The 25,159-nt window shown below is 37.9% G+C and overlaps 3 protein-coding genes, 1 long non-coding RNA gene and 1 pseudogene across 14 annotated transcripts; 2 read left to right on the top strand and 3 right to left on the bottom strand.

Annotated features, from left to right (window-relative positions):
- Nucleotides 1-577: 577 nt before the first annotated feature.
- LOC119996695 lies at nucleotides 578-4,240 on the bottom strand. 9 transcript variants are annotated; one of them, XR_005467904.1, is made up of 5 exons: nucleotides 3,874-4,238; nucleotides 3,642-3,772; nucleotides 2,919-3,032; nucleotides 2,729-2,816; nucleotides 1,336-2,621 (listed from the first exon to the last, which is right to left on the bottom strand). It is a non-coding gene; the product is annotated as an uncharacterized LOC119996695 (long non-coding RNA). The 9 variants fall into 9 exon arrangements; XR_005467905.1 differs by having other exon boundaries at nucleotides 2,999-3,032; XR_005467900.1 differs by adding an exon at nucleotides 578-906 and having other exon boundaries at nucleotides 1,711-3,032; nucleotides 3,874-4,240.
- Nucleotides 4,241-5,129: 889 nt separating this feature from the next.
- LOC119996836 lies at nucleotides 5,130-5,576 on the top strand. The gene has a single exon (XM_038843628.1). It carries the CDS (start codon nucleotides 5,130-5,132, stop codon nucleotides 5,574-5,576), a length of 447 nt encoding a protein of 148 aa, XP_038699556.1.
- Nucleotides 5,577-10,292: 4,716 nt separating this feature from the next.
- Nucleotides 10,293-12,742, bottom strand: LOC119997745. The gene is made up of 3 exons (XM_038844929.1): nucleotides 12,534-12,742; nucleotides 11,720-12,112; nucleotides 10,293-10,723 (listed from the first exon to the last, which is right to left on the bottom strand). The coding sequence occupies exons 2-3, from the start codon at nucleotides 12,070-12,072 to the stop codon at nucleotides 10,660-10,662; spliced, it is 417 nt and encodes a 138-aa protein (XP_038700857.1). The 5' UTR covers nucleotides 12,073-12,112; nucleotides 12,534-12,742; the 3' UTR covers nucleotides 10,293-10,659.
- Nucleotides 12,743-14,407: 1,665 nt separating this feature from the next.
- Nucleotides 14,408-21,909, bottom strand: LOC119997632 (annotated as a pseudogene).
- A 268-nt stretch (nucleotides 21,910-22,177) lies between these two features.
- LOC119995934 lies at nucleotides 22,178-24,911 on the top strand. 3 transcript variants are annotated; one of them, XM_038842415.1, is made up of 2 exons: nucleotides 22,178-22,696; nucleotides 24,582-24,911. In XM_038842415.1, the coding sequence occupies exon 1, from the start codon at nucleotides 22,294-22,296 to the stop codon at nucleotides 22,654-22,656; it is 363 nt and encodes a 120-aa protein (XP_038698343.1). In that variant the 5' UTR covers nucleotides 22,178-22,293; the 3' UTR covers nucleotides 22,657-22,696; nucleotides 24,582-24,911. The 3 variants fall into 3 exon arrangements, with proteins under 3 accessions (XP_038698343.1, XP_038698342.1, XP_038698341.1); XM_038842414.1 differs by having other exon boundaries at nucleotides 24,457-24,911; XM_038842413.1 differs by having other exon boundaries at nucleotides 22,179-22,696; nucleotides 24,462-24,911.
- Nucleotides 24,912-25,159: the final 248 nt, after the last annotated feature.

Below are 25,159 nucleotides of genomic sequence, written 5' to 3'. Positions count from 1 at the left end.
TCAGTTCAAGTAGACCCTGGGCCCAAAATTGTTGGCCCGTCAAAGGCCCACTAACGAGCCCACAGAAAACCACTATCGGGCCCGTAGGTCCACTAGCAGGCCCACTATTGGGCCCATTAAGGTCCACTAACAGGCCCAAGGCCCGTTAATGGCCCATATAGGTCCACTACTGGGCCTACCAAGGCCGACTAATGGCCCATATTAGTCCACTAATGGGCCCATATCGGACCTACAATAGGCCCACTAATGGCCTACAACGGGCCTCCCAAGGCTTACTAATGAGCCGTTGAGGCCCACTATTGGCCCATAACTAGCCTACCAAGGCTTACTCATGGGCTGTTGAGGCCCACCAATGGGCCCATTCTTTATTATATTGGGCCTGTGGCCCAACTTCAATGGGCTTAAAGCTCACTTTATTTGGTCGTACGCCGAACTTTGATGCGCCTTATATGCAACTAGAATGGGCTGACCCCACTCTTAGATAGATCATGGGCCAAATATGTTTGGGCCTATTGCAGGCCCACTACAATTGCTCTCAGTAGTCAGTTCATTAAAGTGAGCTCGAGGACCAACTTAAAAGAACATTTTTTTCCAACCGCTTGTGGCTTTAAGGTCCTCTTAACTAGACCGTGGGCATGAGCGGGCCCGCAGCACAAGCCTGTACGGGCCAGACTTTATGCTTTATTCAATTCTTTAGTGTTTAATATCCGCATGGTTAAAAATCCTTTTCAAAAAATCTAATGGTTTAAACTTTAAAGTTTAAATCCTCCAGCCATTCCATTCAGCGCAGGCCTTTGTTCCTACAGCACACACTTCTTCAAATATCGAAGAACTTTTCCATGTAATCTCTTGCTTTAGAACTTAATTATCAGATGAGTCGGTCGTCCCATGCATCCACGAAAAACCCTGAATAAAAAATTAAAAATTACGTTATTTTAAAAACACCACACAACGTCAAGGAAAGTCAGTGCCTCCAATTCGAAACCATGAAATCATCCAAACAGGATCACATTTATTTTAGAGGGGAATCATGGCATCACAAACTGCAGATGTAAACAACAAACAGAATAACTGAACCACTGGAAAATTACAGCATAAGATGCAATCCAACGTACGTAAAACTCAATTCAAGAAGCACATAGCATGCGAAATTTCTAATGATTTAAGCAATAATCAGAATATGTCCGGACTCAACCTCTTTGTCAAAATCAGAAAGCACAAACACGAATAGAAAACGGGACATCATGTCCATTATATGGTAATTCTCACTTCATATATCACCGGCACTTACCACTTACCACTTACCAGTTACAACTTCATGAAATTGAGTAATAGTTGCTTAACACGCAATTTATATTAACAATGGGCAATGGTGCACATATACCATTTCAGTACATAATCCAAAGATCTATGATTCAAAAATGAAATTCTACAAACCCATTTACTCAACGATATTGTATCCAAAACACAGTACAGGAATTTGCAACCCTGGAATGAATCATGTTTCAAACACACAAATACTTGCAGCCATGTAACTAATAGTGTTCATTTTTTAAATCCCACACAACCATTTCCTCAAAGATGCTGTAGCATTATTCAAAACACAGTACAGGAATTTGCAACCATGGATGGAATCATGTTTCGAACACACCAATACTTGCCGCCATGTAACTAATAGTGCAAAATTTTCAGAAGCTAAGACAGAACCACCTATGCTTATAGGGGCATGTAACTTGGGAGAAGCAAAATAGCCAGTGAGTTTTGAATTTGATAAAGCACCATGATATCTCCTCACATATTGCAGCTCCAGGCCTACTGTTGTTCCACCTGTGACACAAATTATATTTCTACGTGTTTCATACAATAGCAAATCCAAGAACAAGGATCAAAGAGACGCTGCAACAAAGACAACAAACCAGAGGCGGGTATTATAGTCGCAGCTGTTCTGGAACAAAGTGATGGTACAACATAAAAGCAACAACAATACAACAAAGATTTATAGTGAACTGCAATCATTGAAGGGCTACAGTAATGCATTACCCAAATGGAAACTAAAGAAACAAGTTAAACAGATGTTATTCATCCACACCCAAAAACATAGCATACAAAAAGCGAAATGTAAACAATAGCCGTGCACATGGCTCTTGCCTACCCCTCACATAATATGTGGGAGATTGTTTCTATGAATTGAACCTATGACCTCTAGGTCTGCAACTCTACCCCTAAGCCACATGTTCGCCTGTCCAAAAGGTAAACAACAATCGTGCACAAAGCTCTCACAATGGGGATATTGACGAAAGAAAAGATATATGCAGACTTTATCCCACATAATATGTGGATGTCGTTTTCAGAAATTGAACATGTAACCTCTAGGTTTCACCCCCGCAACTCTCCGCCGGGCCAAATGTTCATATGTAAATGATAAACAAAAGGTATCTGGAGAGGAAAAAAAAGAAGAAGAAGAAGAAAAGGATACAGAAGGGCTTCTGTAGCTGATTGTGAGGTCTCAGCAACAAAGCAAATAAATGCTTAAAAGTGGAGAGGGAAACGCAGAGGTCAGGCAATTATATAGTTTACAACGTTAATACTTCGTTTAATAAGGTTGATAGCATCCTCACTTGCTGATGGTATCCATGCAAACAGACAGACACCAACGCATCAGGAAAACAAGATATTCAGTTGTCTAAAGAGCACTTGCAAAGAGAAAAGACAGGGTGGGGGAATAGACCTGTGGAAAGTGGAAGTTAATATCCCTCGCAAGATTTACTCCATCAGACCATGTCACTGCCTATTACATCTTATATTGAAGATTTCATCTGCTTCAAAGCATTCATATCAATTAAAAGGCAAGATCTGACGACACTATGAAATACTGAAAAAAACATTATTTCCATAAATTGGTGGTACCAGATTACTACCATGGCTAAGATCTCGAAAGCAACAAAAGATCTGGAATATGTTAAACATCAAATCCTCTTCAGGAACATATAAACTTTACCTAAGCTCCAATTATCTTTGTTACAACTTCAAGTCTGCAAACTAAAGCTTCGTTAGTTCTAGCCAATGGTCTTAAGAGATATATTATGTGATTGAAGCAAATCCTTAATGCAATTATTTTGCAAAGAAAGATGATCAATATCATTTAAGAGAGATATCTTACAGTTGATAATTTAAATATTATTGAGTAACTATAAGCACTAGTTAGTAATTACTCTAAAAAATTTATGTTCTGTGGTTGGTGAGAAATTGAAGGAAAATTGAAGTGTTTGGATCATACACAATATGCAACATTAAAAAGATAAGAGAGACGAAAATTGAAGGGTCGTGGAATGAGAGAGAGCTTTGGCATCTCAACATACAGCAAGATGTTGAGATCAGAAGAGCAAAGTATCGTGTTCTTTTATTTATTTTTTTGACAATACAAAGAGCCAGGTATCGTGGTTAAGATTTTGATATAAGAATTTACACTCCAAATATATAATGCTATTTCCTTTATATTGATCTATCCATCCTCGATCTGTGTGAATTTACTGAATTGCAAATTATATAGGATTTGGTAAAACTCAATGACCGAATGAAAGGCGACAATATAAAAGAAAAGCACACCAGAGTCAATCAAGCGATTAAATAGTCCATTTTACCTAGCTATATCCGACAACGATATTGTTGATCGGGATGAAGATCAGCTTCACGATGAAACCGACAAATCACGAACCCTATCGCTGAACGGAACGCCACCTTCATGAGATCCACAGCATGCAATACAAAAACACTGAGGCTCACAATCCGAAACAGATTGAACATTAGAAGCAATGGAAACAATTAGTAACCGTTCGATTCAAAGAAATAAAAATCGAAAAGTTCCTCTTGTACCTTTGCGATCGAGATTATGGCACCTCTTCGCGAGGCGAACGCTGTCCTAAACATAAACACTGAATCTATGGCGTCCATTCTCTCATTTCTCTTTCTGAAATTCTGAACGTGGTGGACCTTGTCAGCGCATATTGATGCTTTGGAGCAGAAGAAGAAGGTCAGCCAACTGTGACGTCGAGAAATCGGAAACACAAACCTATATCGGAACAATTTGCTCCGATGCGATGGTAATTTTCATGTCTCAGCCGTTAGGTTATGCTGAGAAAGCATTTAAAAAAGAACGAAAGAAAAGAGTTGCTAGAAAGTGCTGGAAAGGGTAGAGAGCGAAAATCTCGTTATTGTATATCGAATGAAAAACAAAAAGAATGAAAAGTTGCTTGTGCAAGACGCTAATTTACAAGGGCCTTCACGTGACAGGCACATGCAGACACATAATACTAAGGAACAGTGTCGTATTGGACCAAAGCTTGAACCGACTTCCACTCGAGCAGCCGAACTTACAGCTAATGCTCATCTCTTGAAAGCGAGCCTTGGTATCTTACTCTTAGCTAGACTTGTCGAAGAACCAGCTTTCCAGGGAAATTCCTGCTTCATTAGGATCAACCAAACTCTGCCATCAATGTCAAAAGTGCAAGAGCTAGGATTAGAGCATAGTTACCTGGGAACGGTCTAACCCCCCTCATACCTTGGATTGGGACGCACGTCCCAGAACGGGTACACTAGCGAGCTGGGACACTCGGGAACGCGATCTGGGATGCTCAAATGGGGTCCCAAAATTCTGCTAGGAGAAAAAAAAAATAGAGAATGAAAACAACATCAGTAAGTAATCTAATAACAACATGTGATCTTTCTCACTTCAAAGAACGAAAACGAGATAAGAATACCTCTAGTCATCAGACTGGAAATCAATGTACCATGGTTTAAACTTATTACGGGATATGATATATGTGTCAATTAGGATTTATTCTCCATTATTCTCTTTTCTATTGTATATACAATTGAATCCTGGTAATTATAGGATGCACATCCTTAGGCTTAGATATAGGGATTGATGTAGAGATTGTAGGGATTGACGTAGAAGTTGACCTTCATGTTTGTACATATATACTGTAATATTCCCATGGTTTGAATAACACTTTCTATTCAACCGCTTACTCTCTGTTCAATCACTTGCTCTTTGTTTCTTATGATGGTATCGGAGCGAGGCCATCTCATTGCCTAAGTCCATTGTTTTAGCCTATTTTCTCTTCATCACCATGGCACAAGAAGAACCTCAATCAACAAAATCTCAAAACTCCAACACCATTGCCAACAAGAATCTGAGTGTGGACCCAACGCATCCATATTATGTTCACCATTCAGACCACCTTGGTCTTATGCTCGTACCCACAAGGCTGGACGGCACCAACTATCCATCATGGAGTAAATCTATGATTCATGCACTCACAGCAAAGAATAAGATTGGCTTCATCAACGGAACTATCAAACCTCCCTCAGCAACAGAGCAACCAACCGATTATAATCTATGGAACCAGTGCAATAGCATGATATTATCATGGTTTGCACTTTCAGTTGATCCTCACCTTTCAAAATCCGTGGTTTGTGCCAAGACCTTCAACAAGTGTGGGAAGATTACAAAGAACAGTTTTCTCAAAAGAATGCAACAACAATATATCAAATACAAAAGTCCATCGCTTGGCTGACACAAGGTTCAATGACGGTTGCCGATTATTATGCAAAACGCAAAGATCTTCGGGATGAATTGGATTCATTTCAAACACCACCCACATGTGATCAGGCTCATCAACATGACAAACAAAAGGACGAAGATCAGATGATGCAGTTTCTCATGGGTCTCAACGACACCTTCAACACTGTACGCAGCAATATTCTTATGATGACACCACTACCCAATGTTCGTCAAGCCTATTCACTTGTTGTTCAGGAGAAACACAACGTCAGCTGGGATCCAGACAGACGGACAACTTCTCTATTGCTACTGTTGTGCAAGGTCACTCTCATAATACCTCCAACCACACAAAACACTGCAGTCATTGTAATCGGGACGGTCACACAATTGATGAATGTCGAACACTTAAATTTCATTGTAGCCATTGTGATAAGCGCGGACACACAGATGACCACTGCAAATTCAAGAATGGTACTTGGTTTCCTAACAATAGAGAAGGCCAACAAAACAGGCATTCCCAAGGGCAAAATCATGGACCTAATAACAACCAATCCTATCAGGGACAACACTCCAAGAATTCACGTGGTTTTCCTACTGCACATGCAGCAGACACTACCTCTTTTTCAGCAAACCAATCCAACTTCCATGGTGAAAACCCAGCTCTAGATCAACAACCTGCTTCGGCTAATCCCCTTCATGGTCTTTCTACAACCCAACTCCAACAACTGGCTCAAGTCTTTTCTATAATGAATTCAAATCACTACTCGGGTAATAGCGATGCTTATGCAAACGCCACAGGTCTGTTTACTTCTTTTGTTGCCTCAATTAATTCTGTGTTTACCAAGCCATGGATTCTAGATAGTGGGGCCACTGATCACATTACACCTGACCTTACACTTTTCACCACTATAGAAAAATCATCCTTGCCTCTTGTCAATTTACCTACCGGTTCTTCTGCCCCTATAACGTCCACTGGAACCTTACCATTTAATCCAGACATCACACTAAACAAAGTGTTATGTGTTCCTTCCTTTCATGTAATCTTAATGTTCTGCTAGTAAAATCACCAATTCTCTCAATTGTTGTGTCATCTTATTCCCCACCTTTTGAGTTTTGCAGGACTTGGCTACGGGGAAGATGATTGGCAAGGGTGAACAGTGTGGTGGTCTCTATTACATGTCCCCGCTACCCAAAACACCTTTCTCAAATCAAGTTTCTCGTCCATCCAATCTATGGCACATGCGACTTGGGCATCCATCACCTTCCCACCTTAAATTAGTTTCCTCTTTATTGTCATCTAATGAAGTCTCTTTTGATCATAATTGTACTATTTGTCCCATGGCCAAACAAACCAGACTACCTTTTCCTACAAGTTCAATATCAACTACTGCTCCCTTTGATTTAATACATTGTGACATTTGGGGACCTCACAAGGTTCTCACACATTCAGGGGCACGTTTCTTTCTCACCATTGTCGATGATTTCATTCGTTGTACTTGGCTTTTTTTGATGCAACATAAATCGGACACCCAACAGCTTCTCAAATCTTTTTTTACTTTTGTCCAAGTTCAATTTCATGCTCAAATTAAAGCCATTCGAGTGGATAATGGATATGAATTTTTTTCCATGCGACATTTTTTCCAAACTAATGGTGATGAATACCAGCGCACTTGTGTTTACACTCCACAACAAAATGGAATTGTAGAGCGCAAACATCGCCATATTCTTACTATTGTTCGTGCACTACTCTTCCAATCTCATTTACCTATCCTCTTTTGGGGAGAATGTGTCATGACTGTCGTTTACCTTATTAACTAGCTTCCATCCCCAATACTTTCTAACAAATCACCAGTCCAATTACTCTATAATCGTCCACCTTCTCTCGATCATTTGCGAGTCTTTGGTTGTCTTTGCTATGCAACTACCCTTCACCATCTTCATAAATTTGACCCCCGTGCCCATACATGTGTTTTTGTGGGCTATCCCACAGGCCAAGGGATACAAACTCTACAACTTGACAAGCAAACAATTCCTTGTTAGTCGTGATGTCAAGTTCTGTGAGGATACTTTTCCTTTCAATACCATTTCGGACTCTTCCAATAACTCACCACCACAAGCCTCTTTACCTATTCCTTCTCTTGCTAGTGACCCATTACCCGTAGACACCATACCCATTCCTACAGAAACACCATCACCTACCTCCTCTCCCTTACCTACTACAACATCTACATCTGACACTTCTTCCTTACCAAACCCGAGTATACCACCTCCAGAACCTACACCACCAACAACATCTGACACCATCTCCTCCATATCACCATCTTCTCCCACTTTAGATACCGAAACTCACCCACACCCTCCACCCATAATCCAGCCACCCACCATTATTCCGCGTCATTCCACTCGTTCTCGCCAACCACCAGCATGGCATTCAGATTACCACATGTCCAACCAAGTCATATCTTCAACCTCTGCACCAAGTCTTTCTTCTGGTACGCGATACCCTCTCTCTCAATTTCTTTCATATAAACGTTTTGCTCCAGACCATTGTGCTTTTATTGCTAACACTACAGGGCATACAGAACCTACCTCATACAAACAAGCATCGCTTGATCCCAACTGGCAGTAAGCCATGAATGCTGAATTAGAAGCTTTGCAAAAAAATAACACCTGGTCTTTGCCGACAGGGGGCGAACATTGTTTGTCGGCTCAACAAGTCTCTTTATGGACTCAAGCAGGCATCTCGAAACTGGTTTTCCACTTTTTCAGATACAATCCAAAGAGCTGGTTATCGACAGTCCAAAGCTGAGTATTCACTTTTCACCAAAACTCAAGGTACATCATTCACTATTGTACTTATTTATGTTGATGACATACTTCTCACAGGCAATAATCTCCAAGAAATGGAACATCTCAAAAAGTTTCTTCTCACGCGCTTCCGCATCAAAGATCTTGGAGACTTGAAATATTTTTTGGGGATTGAATTCTCTCATTCAAGACAAGGTATTTTTATGTCTCAAAGAAAATATGCGCTGGATATTTTGAACGATACAGGACTTTCGAATGCACGGCCAGAGAAATTTCCAATGGAGCAAAATCTTAAACTCACCTCCACGGATGGAGATTTATTGAATGATCCATCAAAATACAGGAGACTAGTTGGCAGACTCATTTATCTAACTGTCACTAGGGCTGACATAGCTTGCTCTGTACGCACATTAAGTGAATTCATGCAACAACCTCGAAGACCTCATTGGGATGCTGCATTACGGGTTCTCATATACATTAAGGGTACTCCAGGTCAAGGTCTATTATTTCCTGCGATCAATAATCTTACCTTGAAGGCCTTTTATGACTCAGAGTCTCAGACTGGGGAAGTTGTCGCACCACAAGGAGATCTGTGACAGGATACTGCATCTTTCTTGGTAATTCACTCATTTCATGGAAATCAAAAAAACAAGCCACGGTTTCTCACTCATCAGCAGAGGCCGAGTATCGAGCCATGGCAATCACATGCTTAGAGCTAACTTGGTTACGTTATATATTACCAGACTTGAAGATTCAACAAACAGCTCCTATACCATTCTATAGTGACAATCAAGCTGCCTTGTCTATCGCAGCAAATTCGGTTTTTCATGAACGTACGAAGCACATTGAGATTGATTGTCACATAGTCAGAGAAAAATTACAAGCTGGAATGATCAGTCCTTCATATGTTCCTTTATGTTTTCAATTAACTTATATTTTCACAAAGGCATTGGGAAAAGACCAGTTTACAATATTGCGCGACAAGTTGAGAGTTTGTGATCTTCACTCTCCAACTTGAGGGGGCCTATTACGGGATATGATATCTGTGTCAATTAGGATTTATTCTCCATTATTCTCTTTCCTATTGTATATACAATTGAATCCTGGTAATTATAGGATGCACATCCTTAGGCTTAGATATAGGGATTGATGTAGAGATTATAGGGATTGACGTAGAAGTTGACCTTCATGTTTGTACATATATACTGTAATATTCCCATGGTTTGAAAAACACTTTGTATTCAACCACTTACTCTCTGTTCAATCACTTGCTCTCTGTTTCTTATGAAAACTCATCTGTCTTATAAGTGTAATTTTTTGACAATAAAGTGGAGGCAAACGCCAAAACTGGGCACAAGCTGAAATGGCATGCCCCATCTTCCAACTCTGTGTATATCTCACTCTCTCCAGTGTCAATGAAGTCCCTTTTCTGTCATTTCATCATCCCTCGCAAGCACCAAACAGATTCCTTAAGAACTGAGAAAAGGAACAGATCGATGAAAATCATATGGCAACCGAATCTCTTCATATTCTTCTTCTTTGTCTTCTGATTTTTAACTACAAACCGGAACTTCGATGCATCAACTCAACAGTTTCTCCGAAAGCTTTCTAGAATACACTTCTAGACAATATGTTCTGACTACAATTACTGGATTTGTTAACATCGTCAAATCTTCCGTGGTCTGACATCCATAACAAATGCACCACATCCAATTTGTACCAGTTCTCTATCAGTTAATGATCCATTTCCAGAAAATATATTATGTCCAGCAAATGATCCAGTACAAGAGAACAGCCTTTGTAGAGATAACACTCCTCAAACAAACACTCGTATAACATTCCCTCTCAATATCTCTTCACAATGATGGTATCGTTCATGCTAAAGAAAATTTTGCTAGTGCATTAGCATGTCATGAAAGGATCACTTTCTGCAGAAAATAATGCAAAACATGTCATGAAAATTCGATTACTTCAAAGAAGTTTCATAATCTTGTAATGAATGAGAACTGAGAAGTTTACAGTGCATTAGAAAGGAAACAATGGCTTCACATGCCTAACAATAATTCAACAAATAACTATTCTGCTTCACTGTGTGTTCTCCAGGAAAGAAAGGTCTTTGTACAAGAATTGATGATAAGGCCCCAGTCATAGGAAATGAGAACTTGAATTTTTGACTCCAATGCAGCTGTTGAATTCTCCATAAGAATGGAAGGGCATCACCTAATTTGTCCATCTTATCTCATGCTTGTGTTAGCATGGAAATGTTCGGAGATGACATTAACTGAACATCAAAGAATGACACAAACGCAGCCCCTAGTGTTCTCGTATTCATTGTCTGTATCTTCTGTTTCACTGTTCGAAAAAGAAAAAAAAATGATACCAATAAGTTGGGACCAATCAATTATATCGTAGATTAAATTTAAGAAGAAACATATTATGAGATGGGAACATGCCAACAGAACAACATTTTGCAAGAGTCATACATAGGTCATATTCGCAGCATCATATGTTCTAAACTCTAAAGCAAGTTCTTTGCATGGATTGCTTCAGAGCATTGGGTCCCTATGGCAGTATGGCTCCAACATCACATATAATACTGATCTGATAGACCAGGTATCCTTGACAAACTTCCTAATCTTACCATTAACATTAGCATCCATGGACATTGAATGGATTGCAAAGCTTAAATTCAAACACATCTAAATCCATGGGTAATGATCAAATGATTCTTTCACGTTATTTAAAAATTCAACGACTACCGTAGAGCCATTAAAATTAGAACTCTTTAACTTTTCCGATTCCCTTTCCCTGTTCTTCTGCTTGCGACAAGTACCTCTCATCCAGTGATTACAGAATTGACAAAGGCAGAAACCACACTAAACATCTCCAGAATAATATTCTAAAAAGGTGAAATTGATCAATGAGCTTATTGAAAGCAAATGGAATTTCATTTGATTCCTTCAGTAAACTAGGAGGTAACAACCACATAATCTTAGAATTCTTACTTGCAGATGCAATGAATTAAAAATTGAATTACAAGTAGACTACAGTCTACAGGTTACAAATATCATTTTAAAACAAATGTGAGGCAAAAATTTTAATCATTCAAATTATATAACAAGTAGATTTTGTCTCTATAGTCTATACATGCCATCCCAAATTCCACCCATTCCAGAAAGTAAATCGCATGTCAAGAATGACAAAATTTTAAGCAATTTCTATACCATTACCAATGTTCAAAAATTAAGTGAAAACATATCAAACTCCAGAAAAAATCCTCTCAAACATCAAGAAACACCAAAAATTAATAAAGAGAAAGAGTGCTCAGAGAAAAGAGAGAGTACCCACCTAGGTTCAAACTCCCTGATCTCAACTAGTTCTTTCCCCAACAAATCCGGCCATTGCACTCTCTTCTTTTGAACCTCTTTCGAATCGGGAGATGTCTTCTTGAGACTGCTTTTCGCAAAATTCTCAACCTGTTGTTCTTGCCGTTGCTTCCCATCTACATCAGTAAAATCTTTGCTGGCCGCAATAGTCTCACCATCAGTATCACCACATTCATGATGGTTACAGGTATCAACAGCAACTGGCGCATGTGGGCTGTTTTCCAATTTCAATGGTCCAGCAGTGTACAAATGAGGGGAGGGTTTGCAGAAGCAAATGAAAGAAGGGCAATGGATCTTGCAAAACAAAATCCTCATGAACAAAATTTTTCTTGATGATTCCAGCCCAGCATCACTCCTGACATCCCATTACGAAACTTAAATCTCAATAAACAAATCTAGATTCAAACTTCAACCTATTTGAAATAATTGAAAGAGAAACCCAAAACTATAGAAAGTTAAAAAAACAAAAAAAAAAAAAAAACACTAAGTATTATATGGCAAATGAAGCCGTTGTCTGGTTGACACTATGGAAACTATGTCAGGACCCCACTGAAGAACATAGAATTCCAAGTATTCATCTGAAAGAAAATCAAGGACCCAATTCCCAAATTGTGAAAAAGACAATTTGTTGCCTTGTTAATATGAAGAATAACATATTAACATACCCAATGTAATCTAACAAGAGGGTAAATCGTGAATGCTTTCTGGGTTTTGTGGACTGAACAGAAAATTAATTTTTAGGAGTAAAACCCAGCAAGAAAAAAATGGGTTCTTGCCTTCTTGGAAGTATCCAACGATGAATTTCCAAGTCTTTAGAGGAATGGGTGACCAAAAATAACCAGAGAATCCAGTTAGTTTCCCCTCCTTTTGGGGAGTGACGAAAGTAGACACCTGTCAAATATACTACTGTTAAAGCAAATTGCGAATGAAATTTACAAAATGACACGCCTGCCCTATGTTTTTTTGGTAGGTGACAATCATACCCTCTATCAAAGCAATATCTCACTCTCCCCTCCATTGTCAACCGTGGAAATAAATTTAATCAGATTGGTGATTAGCGAGATTATAGAAGGAACAAAAAAAGGTAGGGAGATCAGATTAGAAGGAAAGCCTTCTCACTGAGCAGAGAGAGAGACTCTCAATTTGGAAATATATGGGATTTCAAAAAAACAACTGTCAAGTCTCTCCAGAAAAGGAATTTTATAATAGTAACCGCCATTGTCATCATTCATCAATATATTGTGATTATACAGGGATCATGGATTGTAATATGGCACAGGAGAATTTCCCACGTATTTTCAATAGAAGCTAAACACGAAAGCAAGATCAGCCAAACTTGTTGAAATTCTCGTACCAAATGTAGAAAGATTAAATAATATTGTATTCTATGGAGCAAGTCATTTTCGAGCCCTTGGATTCTTATCAGGTTTCGTTAAATTAGTACTTAAGTAGGCCATATTAGCTGATTCATATAATGTTTGTAATTCGAGGTGTGGTATGTTTTAATCCCACAATGGATATGAGCCATAAACAACCATTTTAACTTTAAGAGACCGGTATTTCGGTTGCAACACAAGTGACATAGTCCAATACCATTTGGCATCTAAACTGAAGGCTTTCCCTGCCTTTATTAAGTTTCCAGATTACCGATTCATTTACCTTTTGCTCTTTGCACGAAACCTAATATTCAGAACTCTTGTTGGGACGTGGATTTTATGATGCAATTGCAAGGCAGGTAGGTTCTCTTTTTCAACAGCACCTTTGCAGGCACGGCTTCGTTATCCTTTGCTTCTGCCATTTTCATAAGAATCGAATAATCCTCGCGATTCATGATCAATCTCACTGTCAAAATAAGGTTTTTCTTCCTCTTAACACTATCAAAATAGGTTAAAATAACTATATTTGATTTTATAATAAATTCCTACAAATGGAGAGATAAAAATGGTGTCCTTTCATCCCATGCCTTCCCGACTTGATCATTGGCTCTTTGTGAGGCTGGGCATGGCATAATGTTATCGTGTCACGTGTACATAAGTACAAATGATAACCGTACACTACATTATATGACATTATTTTCGTTAAGTTAGCCAGCAGTTGTTCTACATAAAACGTCATAGCGGGTGGGCCAGCAATCAATAATGACATCAAGAAACCAAATTATTACAGAAGCTAATCGAAACAAACAAGAAACCTAAACTGAAGCCCACGTAAAAGCTGCACACTACTGTAATCATGTCAACCAAAGCCTTTTCTTTTGGGCCGTGTCGAAAAAAGCATGCCCAAATGTTTTCTACTTTCTAGCTGAGCGTGATAAGTGACTGTACACTTGTAGAGTCAACAATGTTATGCCCCCCAAGAGGCAGTTTTCCAAACGACTTTCTTATAATATCATGCATATTCTACACTCCATATACTACCAATCTCATGCAAGTAAAATATGACAGATGCCAATTCCATCTGTAATCCCAGGGGATCAAAATCTGAATTTTGGTAATATCAAAGGTTGGTTTACCTTTAAGTAGCCGTGCGCCTCGGGCTCAGCTGCTACATGTTCTTTTACTAACGATTCTTCAATACTCGGAGCTTCTTGTATTTTGCTAGGACATGAATTGGGCTTCTTCGCGGTTCAAATACTGCACAGCCATAGATGTTGCCAACAATTCTCTAAAATTTTCATCAAGAACTTTTAATTGTCAAAGTTACACGATCAAGTATAATATGCAAATAAACATGACTAACTGAATAAAGTCACAGCAAAAAAGTAGATTTCTAGTGAACAGATTTTGAATGATGCCCACTAGGAATCCAAGGATGCTGAATTATACCTGAACCAATTTCAGGAAATATGACAGCAAGAAAACATCCAACAATGTTACAGTAAACCATGATGTAGTATATAAATAAGCAGACAATGACCAAGTTCCCCGCCACTTTCTCTTCACTTTCTAAAAGGAAAAGTGATGGAGGAAATCTCTCCAACTAACTCACAGCCCTAAATATTCTCTACAAACTTGAACCTGCTCCCATAAAAGAACCTGGTCCGCCATTACTCTCTGCTGTGGTCCTACTGCTGAATCTTTAGGACAGGAAATGCTATGACTTCTCGAATACTGCCCGAGTTTGTCAAAAGCATCACCAGCCTATCAATTCCAAGTCCCTGAAACATAATCCTTCCATATTAAATCACCTTTCAAGAATTTAAAGAAACACAAGTGATATATCTCCAGTCGATTCCAAATTGGAAGAGAGCAGTGAGGAAATAGTCTCCCTCACGACAAATTATTCATTGAACCCTCCTACCATTTTTTTTACAAAAAAAATATATCAAAGCTTTAACTATCAAAAGATGGCTAGTTAATATATACGTGCACACATATATAAATTTTCAGAATTGCATTAATGCCTGGTTATCCATTAGAACAGACATGCAATTCAGAGCGAATTGACTGAAAAGTATTATCATACCATTCCTGAAGCAGGGGGCATTCCATATTCCAAGACTGTCAGAAAATCATCATCAAGGGTCACCTTCATAGGAATTGTCCTCATCTTTCTCTCTTTCCTCTTCACTACAACCTGCTTCAGAAGCAGTGGCTGCTCTCTTCTCATTGTGCTGCCTCACTTGCTCTTCAAAGCGTCCTCTCTGCCAACAGTTTTGGTAATCAAAATTTTCCTTTCTAACTGAAGTAATGTATAAGGATAGATTATAACAACAGATATGGCATGACCATAAGTCACACAGCTATTCCCAAGCCATGAATCTGTACCAACTGCATTTTACAATCTTCAATTCTACAGATCTTTTTGACATAATGCAATTTCTATATTTCTTTTGCCTTTTGATATGTGTTGACGAGTTGAGAAGGGTATGGTGAAACAAAACTTCATGAACTAAATGATGAATAAAAGAAAACAAAATGAGCTTAAAAGGCTATAATTGATCCATTGGCTATATACCAAAAGAATATCAAAACCATCAGCATTAAACACAAGTTACACAAGTCCATAAACAACAGAAAACTCATCCAGAGTAATGAATTGACTATCCAGCTGCTAACAAGTCGTTTCATGGTCAAAATAATATTAGCAGCAGTGAAAGAAAATATCAAAACCAATAACTGCACTGGACTTTACCTGATCCAAGGGATCAGTCAATTCAGAGAATGCATTTGCCAGCTCCCGACCACAGATGAAGAGTTCAAATCTTTCAGTCAAGCCTGCATGCCTACAGTGGAAGGATTAAAAACAGGCATGAAAATTGAGCTGAAGTTAAGAAGTCAAAAGGCGTCCAAGAAATGAGCTTATCACTAAAATCAGTCCTCAATTCATCTCAACATATGATTTCATTGCATGCAGTAAAAGTCATTTAACGATAAACAACTGTGCAAGCATTTGAGCCAAATTTCTGAGAGTTATGCATACAAGTGTTAGTCACAAAAAGCCAATCAGTGAACTGTGAGGGAAAATTGAAGTATCTTGATCATGGAGAGAGAAGAATAATGGAGAGAAAAAAAGCAGAATGGGTAAACGAAGTACACAAAGAATGGTATATGTGCAACTGCATATGTACAACAGAGAGATGTTGATATGGCCATTCGTAGACCCGAAAAATTCAACTAGGAGATACCTTAATAGAAGAGGGAGACATAAAATGACACGGATAAAAGTTACAAGAAGCTTTTGATAGGAATGGATGAAGAAGAAGACTTCTTTTTGCGAATTTCCCTGATTTATTGTATGGATTTATGTAGCTGACCCAACATGGTTTGGGATCAAAGCAATGATGACGATGATGATGATTCCAACTGGCAAAAGTGTATAGCAAGTACCAACACTTGATGCGATCAAATCTTCAACAAGATCCGTCCAGGTCAATTTCATGCCAATGTTTTAGACTTTTAGTAAGGACAGAAAGGCATATATGCAACACAGCATTATAAAAGGAAACCTTGCAACAAAACGAAAGAAGCCATCAGTGACATGCAGAACATCATCCAAAAGGAAAAAAAGAAACGGATAGTCCAAGGCACTTACATTTCTTGGGTAACAATTAATTACCTTCTGTGAGGTTTGGCTAGAGGAGATATCTCAACAGGATAGTCCAAAACAAACGTAGGTTGTAGAGCCAAAAAACATAGGTTGCAGAAGCTTTGGCTCTACAACAATTTCAAAAACCTGAACGAGTACAATTAGAATCGTGAACCTTGCAGAAACTTTTTGAAAAAGGATGCTTTGGAGTTAATGAATTAGGAAAGAAAAGGAAAGGGTCCAAATTAGTCCAAAGCAAAAGAACTTGTTTAATTTCAGAACTAAAGAGTTGTGAAGACAACAGCCTCCATTAAGAAGAAATACTCAAAAAACTACTCTCGTGTACGTGAAAACTCTATAAAAACAGAGAATATGTTTTAAATAGTAAAGGCAAATTGACCTCATTGAGGAGGTGGCCAACAGAAGGGCATGCGTCAAAGGCAGATAATTCTTTTTTATCAACCCCACCTCCAAGTGTCCTCGAAGTAATAACTTTAGCAACTTTAAGATCACTGCCCAACTCACTGAAATTAATCCCAGTTGCTTCTTTTACAAGATTGTGCATGGTTTCCCTCCTCCAAGGCCGATCTAGGCTTATCTCTGCCCCCTGGACCGAAGCATAAGATAAGCTTTACATATTCAAAAGCACCACAACCTCGGATAATATTTAAATGTGAGAAAACCAAAAAGTGATTCGGATATCAGAACGGATGCACACTAATTATCATTATGATTGATATTGCAAGAGCGAATTCACCTGGTAATCAATGCTGAGCTTTCCTTGAACTGCAAGAGCGCATCGAGTAATAATTTCTTCTGCCATGTTCATCATGCTTTGGTAGTCTGAATATGCTTCATACTTCTAAGACCAAGTTAATGACAATGACAATCAATACCAGTTTGATGAAATGAAGACATAGCAAAGAATATGCTATACATTCACATTTGTTATGCGCTAGATTATACAATTTCATTTTACAATGGGGATAAGATTCAAAACCCTGTCCTCGGGCAGGTGGTGAGGGACCTTGACTAGTTGAACTATGGGTGCTCCTTGATCAAACAAAAAATGTTGAGGAAGAAATTACCTCTATAGTGGTAAATTCAGGATTATGACGAGTTGAAATGCCTTCACTTCCGAATATCCAACCGATTTCATATACCTTTTCGAATCCCCCAAACTGTTAATACAAGCCTCAAACGCAATGAAAGCTAGGGAAATGTTAAGTACTGAAGTATAAAGAAACATACAGAACAAGACAGTCCAGAAATAAGCGTTTTTTCCAATTATCAATGAACTCACATGGAAGAAGGGTGGGGAGAAAGAGTTTATCATCAATTAACTCGAGAGGAAGGACTTTATAGGATTGGTCAAAGTTTATGGCAAAACATAGCAGCATGAAGCTTACCAACATTCTCTTTAAGTGAAGTGCAGTTGCAATTCTCAGATAAAGCTGCCTTCCAAGAGAATTATGATATGTAACAAATGGCCTAGCTTCTGCTCCTCCAGCTGCTCCCTAGTTTATCAAATCAAATAAAAACCAATGCTTGAGAACATTAAATGTGACAATTCTTGAGAACAGCTTCCTTGTACAAATTTTACAGGTGTCTTTTTGAGAACATTATATGTGACAATTCTTGAGAACAGCTTTTACAAGTGTCTTTCACATGTTTCTTAACTAGTAAATTATTCAAATTACTTAATCAATCTTTAACAAGTTTTAGCAAGTATTTACTCTTACAGCATTTCTGCATTAGCTAATTGATCGAGGATTTGCAGTACGGTTCTCAACCCACCAAATGGGTAGCACATTCTCATTGAAAAATTGAATGCATACTTGAAAATTGTAGGTTTATATTTTTATACCTGGTCTTTCTCTTAACTTTTTTCTTCTCTTCCCTCTTTCTACAATGTTTTTACTTAGTTTCCTAATAGGTCTATGACCTTACTTGAATAGGATCAGTTCTATAGGCTCGTACTTTCCTAACAGGTCTTCGTAATGATGGATACATGGTCTTGAAGCTTCAACCAAACAATAAAAATAACCCTTAAAATCCTCATTTATATCCCAAGCCTACTAAGAGTTTTACTTGAAGAAAATGGTTATAACTCTCAGTTCAAAAATATCATAAGCATAATTTTAACTTAGAAGTTGAAATAATGAAACCTAATCTTTGTCTCCCTCTCTTTGTTTGACTACTCCCCTTCCTATTATCTTAAAATCATTACAGTAATTCTATATCATATACTCTTTCATCATAATTCACTGTGTAATAATCATCATCAGAAATATCAAAACCCAAAAGTAATACGGAGATGAAAATAAACCTGTAGAACTGGAGTTTCAACTTCAACAAAACCAAATGATTCCACCGTTTTATGTATCTCTGAAACTATCTACTGAAAAAATAAGCATCATGAGAACAGCAATTTCAAGGAAACCAAAATACAATCACAGAGGCATAACAAAGAACATGACAAAACATTCTAAAGAAAATCTTTGAGAGAAAGCAGTTTAGGAAAGTTGTTTCTTCCTCTTGCAGAGTTGGTGACATTACACATAAGAATAAAGGAAAGTACAATAGACATCTCATGATAATTCTTTTTTCTAAAATGAGAAACCACATTTAGAAGGACTGGAGAGTTAACAGATATTCAGTTCTAACTTTTGGTTATGGCATGAGTCTAAGCCTATGCAAAATATATAAAGAGTTGATATACCTTTTCACACAATCAAACGTGTTTCTCCTTTTATATGAGAAAGGCAACCCACCTTTGCTCTTTTGCGGAATGTATCTGCTACTTCAGGGTTTGCAATCATATCGACATACCTAAACATCAAAATTATAGATTATTTCAGGTCAAAAGGAATAACAGAAAAGGTGGTAAAAAGTATGCATAAAAGTTTCAACAGTACGCTTTAGTATTAGTAGCAATGTCTACAACTGCCTTCGTGCCAGAAGAACATTGATGTAAACATAACTATCATATCACAAGAACCTTTTCAATTCCTTATTTTCTACCAATAGGGAATATTGTTAAAATTGAACTCAATTTAAATGTAACTAATCACCAGGTAGGAAAGCACAAATTTCCCAAACACAACAAAAAAAAAGGAAACATCAATAACCACACCGTTGGCGATATCGCTTATCCACATCAGTAAGACCATGATATTTAGCCGGGAGAGGAAGTAGAGATTTTGTAAGAATTGCAAAAGATTTCACATAAACAGAAAGCTCGCCTGAAAAGAAATTTTAAAAAAAATAAATGAAATTTTAATCACATATCATACATGAGTAATTTATAACACCAAACCACACATGAACCTATTACATGCAGCTCAGATACTTCCTCAGTGTTTCGGTGTATTTGGTTAAGTTTTGAATATTTTTCTCCAAAATGCACTTGAACTAACCCATGCACATCTCTTATTGTGTAGCTTCATAATAAGGCATCAACACAGCAACATACATGACAACATTAGGAATGAATGGGAGCAAGGGAGGCATTGAGGCATTCCCAAGCCTCACCAATGGAACAAAATGTAATGATGTAGGTAAGCCCCTCATACACATGGATCATGTCGCATGGGTTTCAGTAATGTAAGGAAGCTTACCTTTCTCTGTCCACTTCATTGAGCCACAAGCACCAAGTATATCACCAATGTCAACAACTGTCTTCAATTGCTCAAACTGCTCATTTAAAAGCTTTTCCTTCTCACAATATAGCTGTTAAACAGAGGAGAAGTTGTCATTTTCAAGCTTGTGCTTGGGTATTAATCATCTCATAGAATGTTGGAGGCTGTATCTTGAGAAGAGAACTCCTATGTCAATCCTGCCTTGGCATATACAAGAAAAAAACAGACGCACATTCATGGCTGTAATGTTATCAATAGGCAGAGACAGACATATGCCAAAGCCCGAGTTGAGCAATATTGAGACAGAACAGGCATATGCTCCCTGAATAAAAAATTGACATTTAAACTATTATCCAACTTAGTGCACATATCAGGGATTTGCATTATTTCAAATCATAATAATCACTGTGCAGAACAAGAAGCTGGACAAATAAACTAGTCTACAATTTTTTTTATGAACTAAAGTAGACTAACAACTTATTTTAATGTAAAAGTTGCTCATGAAAAGCCAAATTGAAACAAGAAAAAATCATCAAACCTGTATTGTCCCTGAGTCATCCCTTAGTGTTAAAAACGCAAGCTTTCCAAAAGCTCTGCGAGCCACAATTCTTCCGGCTATTGATACAAAATCATTCTCTTTGTTTGCCTCCTCACCATTCCCCAAATTTCTATATATATCTTGTAGTTGGCTAGATGTATGAGTTCTGTTCCAATTATAAGCGTAGGGTTCATAGCCTTTGCTCCGCAGTTCTTCCACCCGCAAAAGATATAAAAAAAATGTGAAACTCCTGTACCATCATTAAACAATTTCATCACTTCTTCAATAAATGAAAACCGCATTATCACATTTCCAACTCAAAATATAATGCCTTTTCCACTATTAATGCCCATCTCGTACTTGAGGGACAAAAAATATTCAATCACTTATAGCATTATTATTTATTTATTCGTTAGGATATGAAGAAATACTAGATCAAATTCAAAATTCAAATAGATAATAATCATAAATTTCGCTAATTCTCAATGCTTCTACCATTTAAAAGAATCCACAAGCACCACACAATTCACTCATCGATCAGTTTGCCGTAATTCTCCATTAACGTCGTAGCCGCCACAAAGAAAATTCTTTCGAATACAAATCACAATTTCGATTCGCTTCTTTCGGTTACAGATACACGTCCACGAGTATATCAGGGTGTGATTACCTTTTTGAGGCGAATGGCGCGAACAGCATCTCGATCTGAAGTGGAAGAAGACGATGAGGAGGAGAAACGGCGGTTTCGGGCAGCGCCAGTGGTAGTGGTGGAGGAGTTGCAGCAGCGAAGGACCAGGGAAGAATAGGTGCGCCTGGATGTGGCGACAATAGATGGAGAAGTGAACGGAGAAGCGAAGGAGATTAAGTGCCTCAATGGCCTTGACGACATACGCCACACCTTGAGCGCCTCCATTGCTCCACCCCTTGCCCACTGCTAGTGCTAGTCTGCTTCAACTATTTATACATTACTATATTTTATCCTCAACGGGTCTTTTTTAGAGGAAGCTATAAGCGTGCACTTTACGTCAAAGTGCAAACGAAACTGTGACGGTGTGATTAGATTGGGCTCTGGTTTGGGCTTTGGCTTAGGATTGGGCCTAAGCCCTATTGTCTAGGTTTCATATTGGGCTTCGTCTTAAGATTGGGCCTTCGCTTCATAACCAATAAACTGCAAACCAAAACCAATAAACCGAAACATGCCGGGTCAAAATAACTGCAAACCAAAACCAATAAACCGAAACAAGAAAGCATTCAAAAAACAGAAGCTCGGACAGGAAGGACGATTCAAGAAGAGAAGAGACAGAGAGATTAGGAAATCTAATCAAAGTAATAATGTTCAGCAGCCTGATAGTGTTATCAGTTGCTCATCTATCAGCGGATACATGGCAGCGGATATCATGTATAGGATTACAAGACCGGATAAGCAGTCACCAGTTGTTGGATCTGGTCTGCTGTTTTCCTCTTCAGCAACTCGGCCGTCTCGCCCTCTGCATCTGGACCTTCCTCTGCCTTCCTCCGCCCGATTCGTTTTACTCTTATTCCTACTCCTCCGACGACTCCGATTCGGATGATTCCGATAACGATCGGGATCACCGTCATCATCAGCAACAGAGTCATCAACAGCGTGACTCTTCTTCTTCATCTACTGTCGATCTCGATGCGTACTACTACGAGGCCAACTCCCATTCGGATTGATTGGTTCTGCTGGCGCTCTACACCTTCCGCGTTTTGTAAAGTAATTCTCTTTACCTTTTGTCATGATGCTTATTTTTGCTTTTACGAAAATCATTTTGATTTAGATGTGATTATTTGTATTTCCCTTTTTTTGATTGACTGTTATTGTAGTTAATCTTATTTGTAATGACTATAGCATATTTGATTACTTGTTGGATTCACATATTTGTTTTCTGGTTCAGTGATTCCCAATTTTTTATCCTCCATTTATTGTGTGTAATGATTTTTTAACTCTCATAAAGCTTGATCGTATGTAATAGTACAAATTGGTGATTCTGAATATACATCATACTAAGCTGAAATGTGAGTATGATTGGTGATAAGGTTCTTTTTGTGTCATGGAAAATATGTTTGACATTGTTCTAGTTGAGTTGGAATTGGTGGCAGAACTGCTTCTACTTTTTGAATATGTATATCGCTTTTGGAATCAAATCCCTTTGTTGCTCTTGCATAGCATTTAACAAAGATTCTTAGGTTAATTACAAGGCACTTGAGGTCAGTGTTTATTCTTAATCTCTTTTCCTTCCCCCTTGAGATGATAAATCTACTTATTTGATGAGCATATTCCTGAAAATAGTGTGAGTGTGATGGCTGTTTATGTGATGAATGGAGTTATTTGTAGTCCTTTGTAAAGATTTCCCGGGAGAACATCTTGTGATTTTGTGCGCTTCCACATCTCAACCGAGCACCCTATATTCTTGAACACTAGATGCACCTGTGCTCTCTAAAAAAGGGTATTTAATCCATGCATGTGCTTGGGATGTTGTTCTATTTTACGTAAACCAACTAAACCAAGAAGCTAAAGCACTGATTCCACCACATACCAGTGATTGTAATCTTAAGGGAGGGGGGTTGAAGAAAGCCACAATCCTTTTTACATTGACAAAGTAGGTAACCAAAATGATATAGAAACTTCATGCAAGTAGCCAAGTACAAGCTTTAACTAAAGAAGATATATTCCGTCCCTTTGGTATATCTGATAAAAGAGGATATATTCCAAAGTGTACTATCATCTAGTGGGTTAAATTTGAACACCATGATATCACTAAGAAGATTTTGTGTTTTGCTGCCTGGTGTTAGACATGCTTGGCCAGGCTTCTATTGCTAAAAGTATCTCAACCACAATGACTTTAAACAATGACAGTGGAAAAATACATGAATTATGGTACTGATAAAGCATTCACCTGTGAATATTGTTATTTTTGGTTGTGGACATATACAGATCTTTGTGTGTGTATTCATAAAAACCAGATACTCTTTCTTTAATCCCCTGGTGATCAAGAGGACATGATATGTTGAATACAATGAATAGGCTTGACATACGTTCTCTTTTATTTCCGAATTATGAAAATGTTAGTTATATATTTTGGATTTGATGTAAACCACTCCCTAAGTTTGCAAGATCAATCTCTCTTGCTCGGGTTGTGCCTTTAATCTCATTTACATACTAATAAAAAAAAATTGTCATTCATTTTAGAATCTCTTATCCTGTTTGTGAAAATTCAATTGCATAAATTTGATATAAATCCTTCGACGTTTTCCTTTGGTTTCCACTATTTTTAGAATGGTAAGTCTCCGGTTGTTGAACAAGGATGGAGAAAGATTAAGAATGACATGTGGTCTGAACTGTTGTCGACACTTTTGCAATACATTTAAAACTCATGTATCTTTCTAATTTCTCTGGATTACGGTGAAATTCTAGTTGATGAGATTAATTTATTCTGGCATTGGCTGATGATTTTTTGCACTTTTTCTATGAAGTGCAGGACTAAAAGTAAATTCTTGGATAGCCTTTTGACCATGTTACACATATTCGTGCTTGAAAAAAGTGGTTGAGAACAGATTATTGTGAGGCAACTTTAGGCATACTTGTCAATTACTTGCAGGTTATTGTTGGACGAGGTGAATAGTTTCTCTCCAAGTAAGAAAACTTGAAGGACTCTGAAGCTCTTTTTGTAAGGTTGTGCTCTTTTTGTATAGCTTCAGCTTTAGATAATGTTAGATCTCATAGCTCAGTAATATATGCAAATCACTACATAATTGCAAGTCACCCTAGAGGAAAAATACTTATATATTCTTTTGTCGCTCATTCATCTTTTTCTTTTTTTATTTTTTCTTTTGTGAGATTGATGTTTTTTTCTCCATATAGGATAGGTTTTGGCCTTATTTCATCAACAAACATATAGGATCTTTATGTAATCTTCCTCTTTGTGCCAGCGCTCTGAAACTCCTGCTTTTTGTTGTTAATTTGTTATCATGATGAACCGTAGTTAAGATATACATACATGTATATTTTTATATTGAGCGGAATTAATATCGTGCTGATATTCGTTGTGTTTTTTGGGACTACAATTGCCGGTGAATTTAGGCTTAGGCTGTTGTGGATAAGAGGGAATTTGTAATTAGATTGTGCATGTAAACAGGGAATTCATGTATATGAATATTTATTATACTAAGGTTACTA

Source organism: Tripterygium wilfordii, chromosome 4, assembly GCF_013401445.1.
Source record: "Tripterygium wilfordii isolate XIE 37 chromosome 4, ASM1340144v1, whole genome shotgun sequence".
NCBI classification, from domain to species: Eukaryota; Viridiplantae; Streptophyta; class Magnoliopsida; order Celastrales; family Celastraceae; genus Tripterygium; species Tripterygium wilfordii.
Note: the sequence above shows the minus strand (reverse complement) of the source record. Positions and strands in the feature narration are given on the sequence as shown.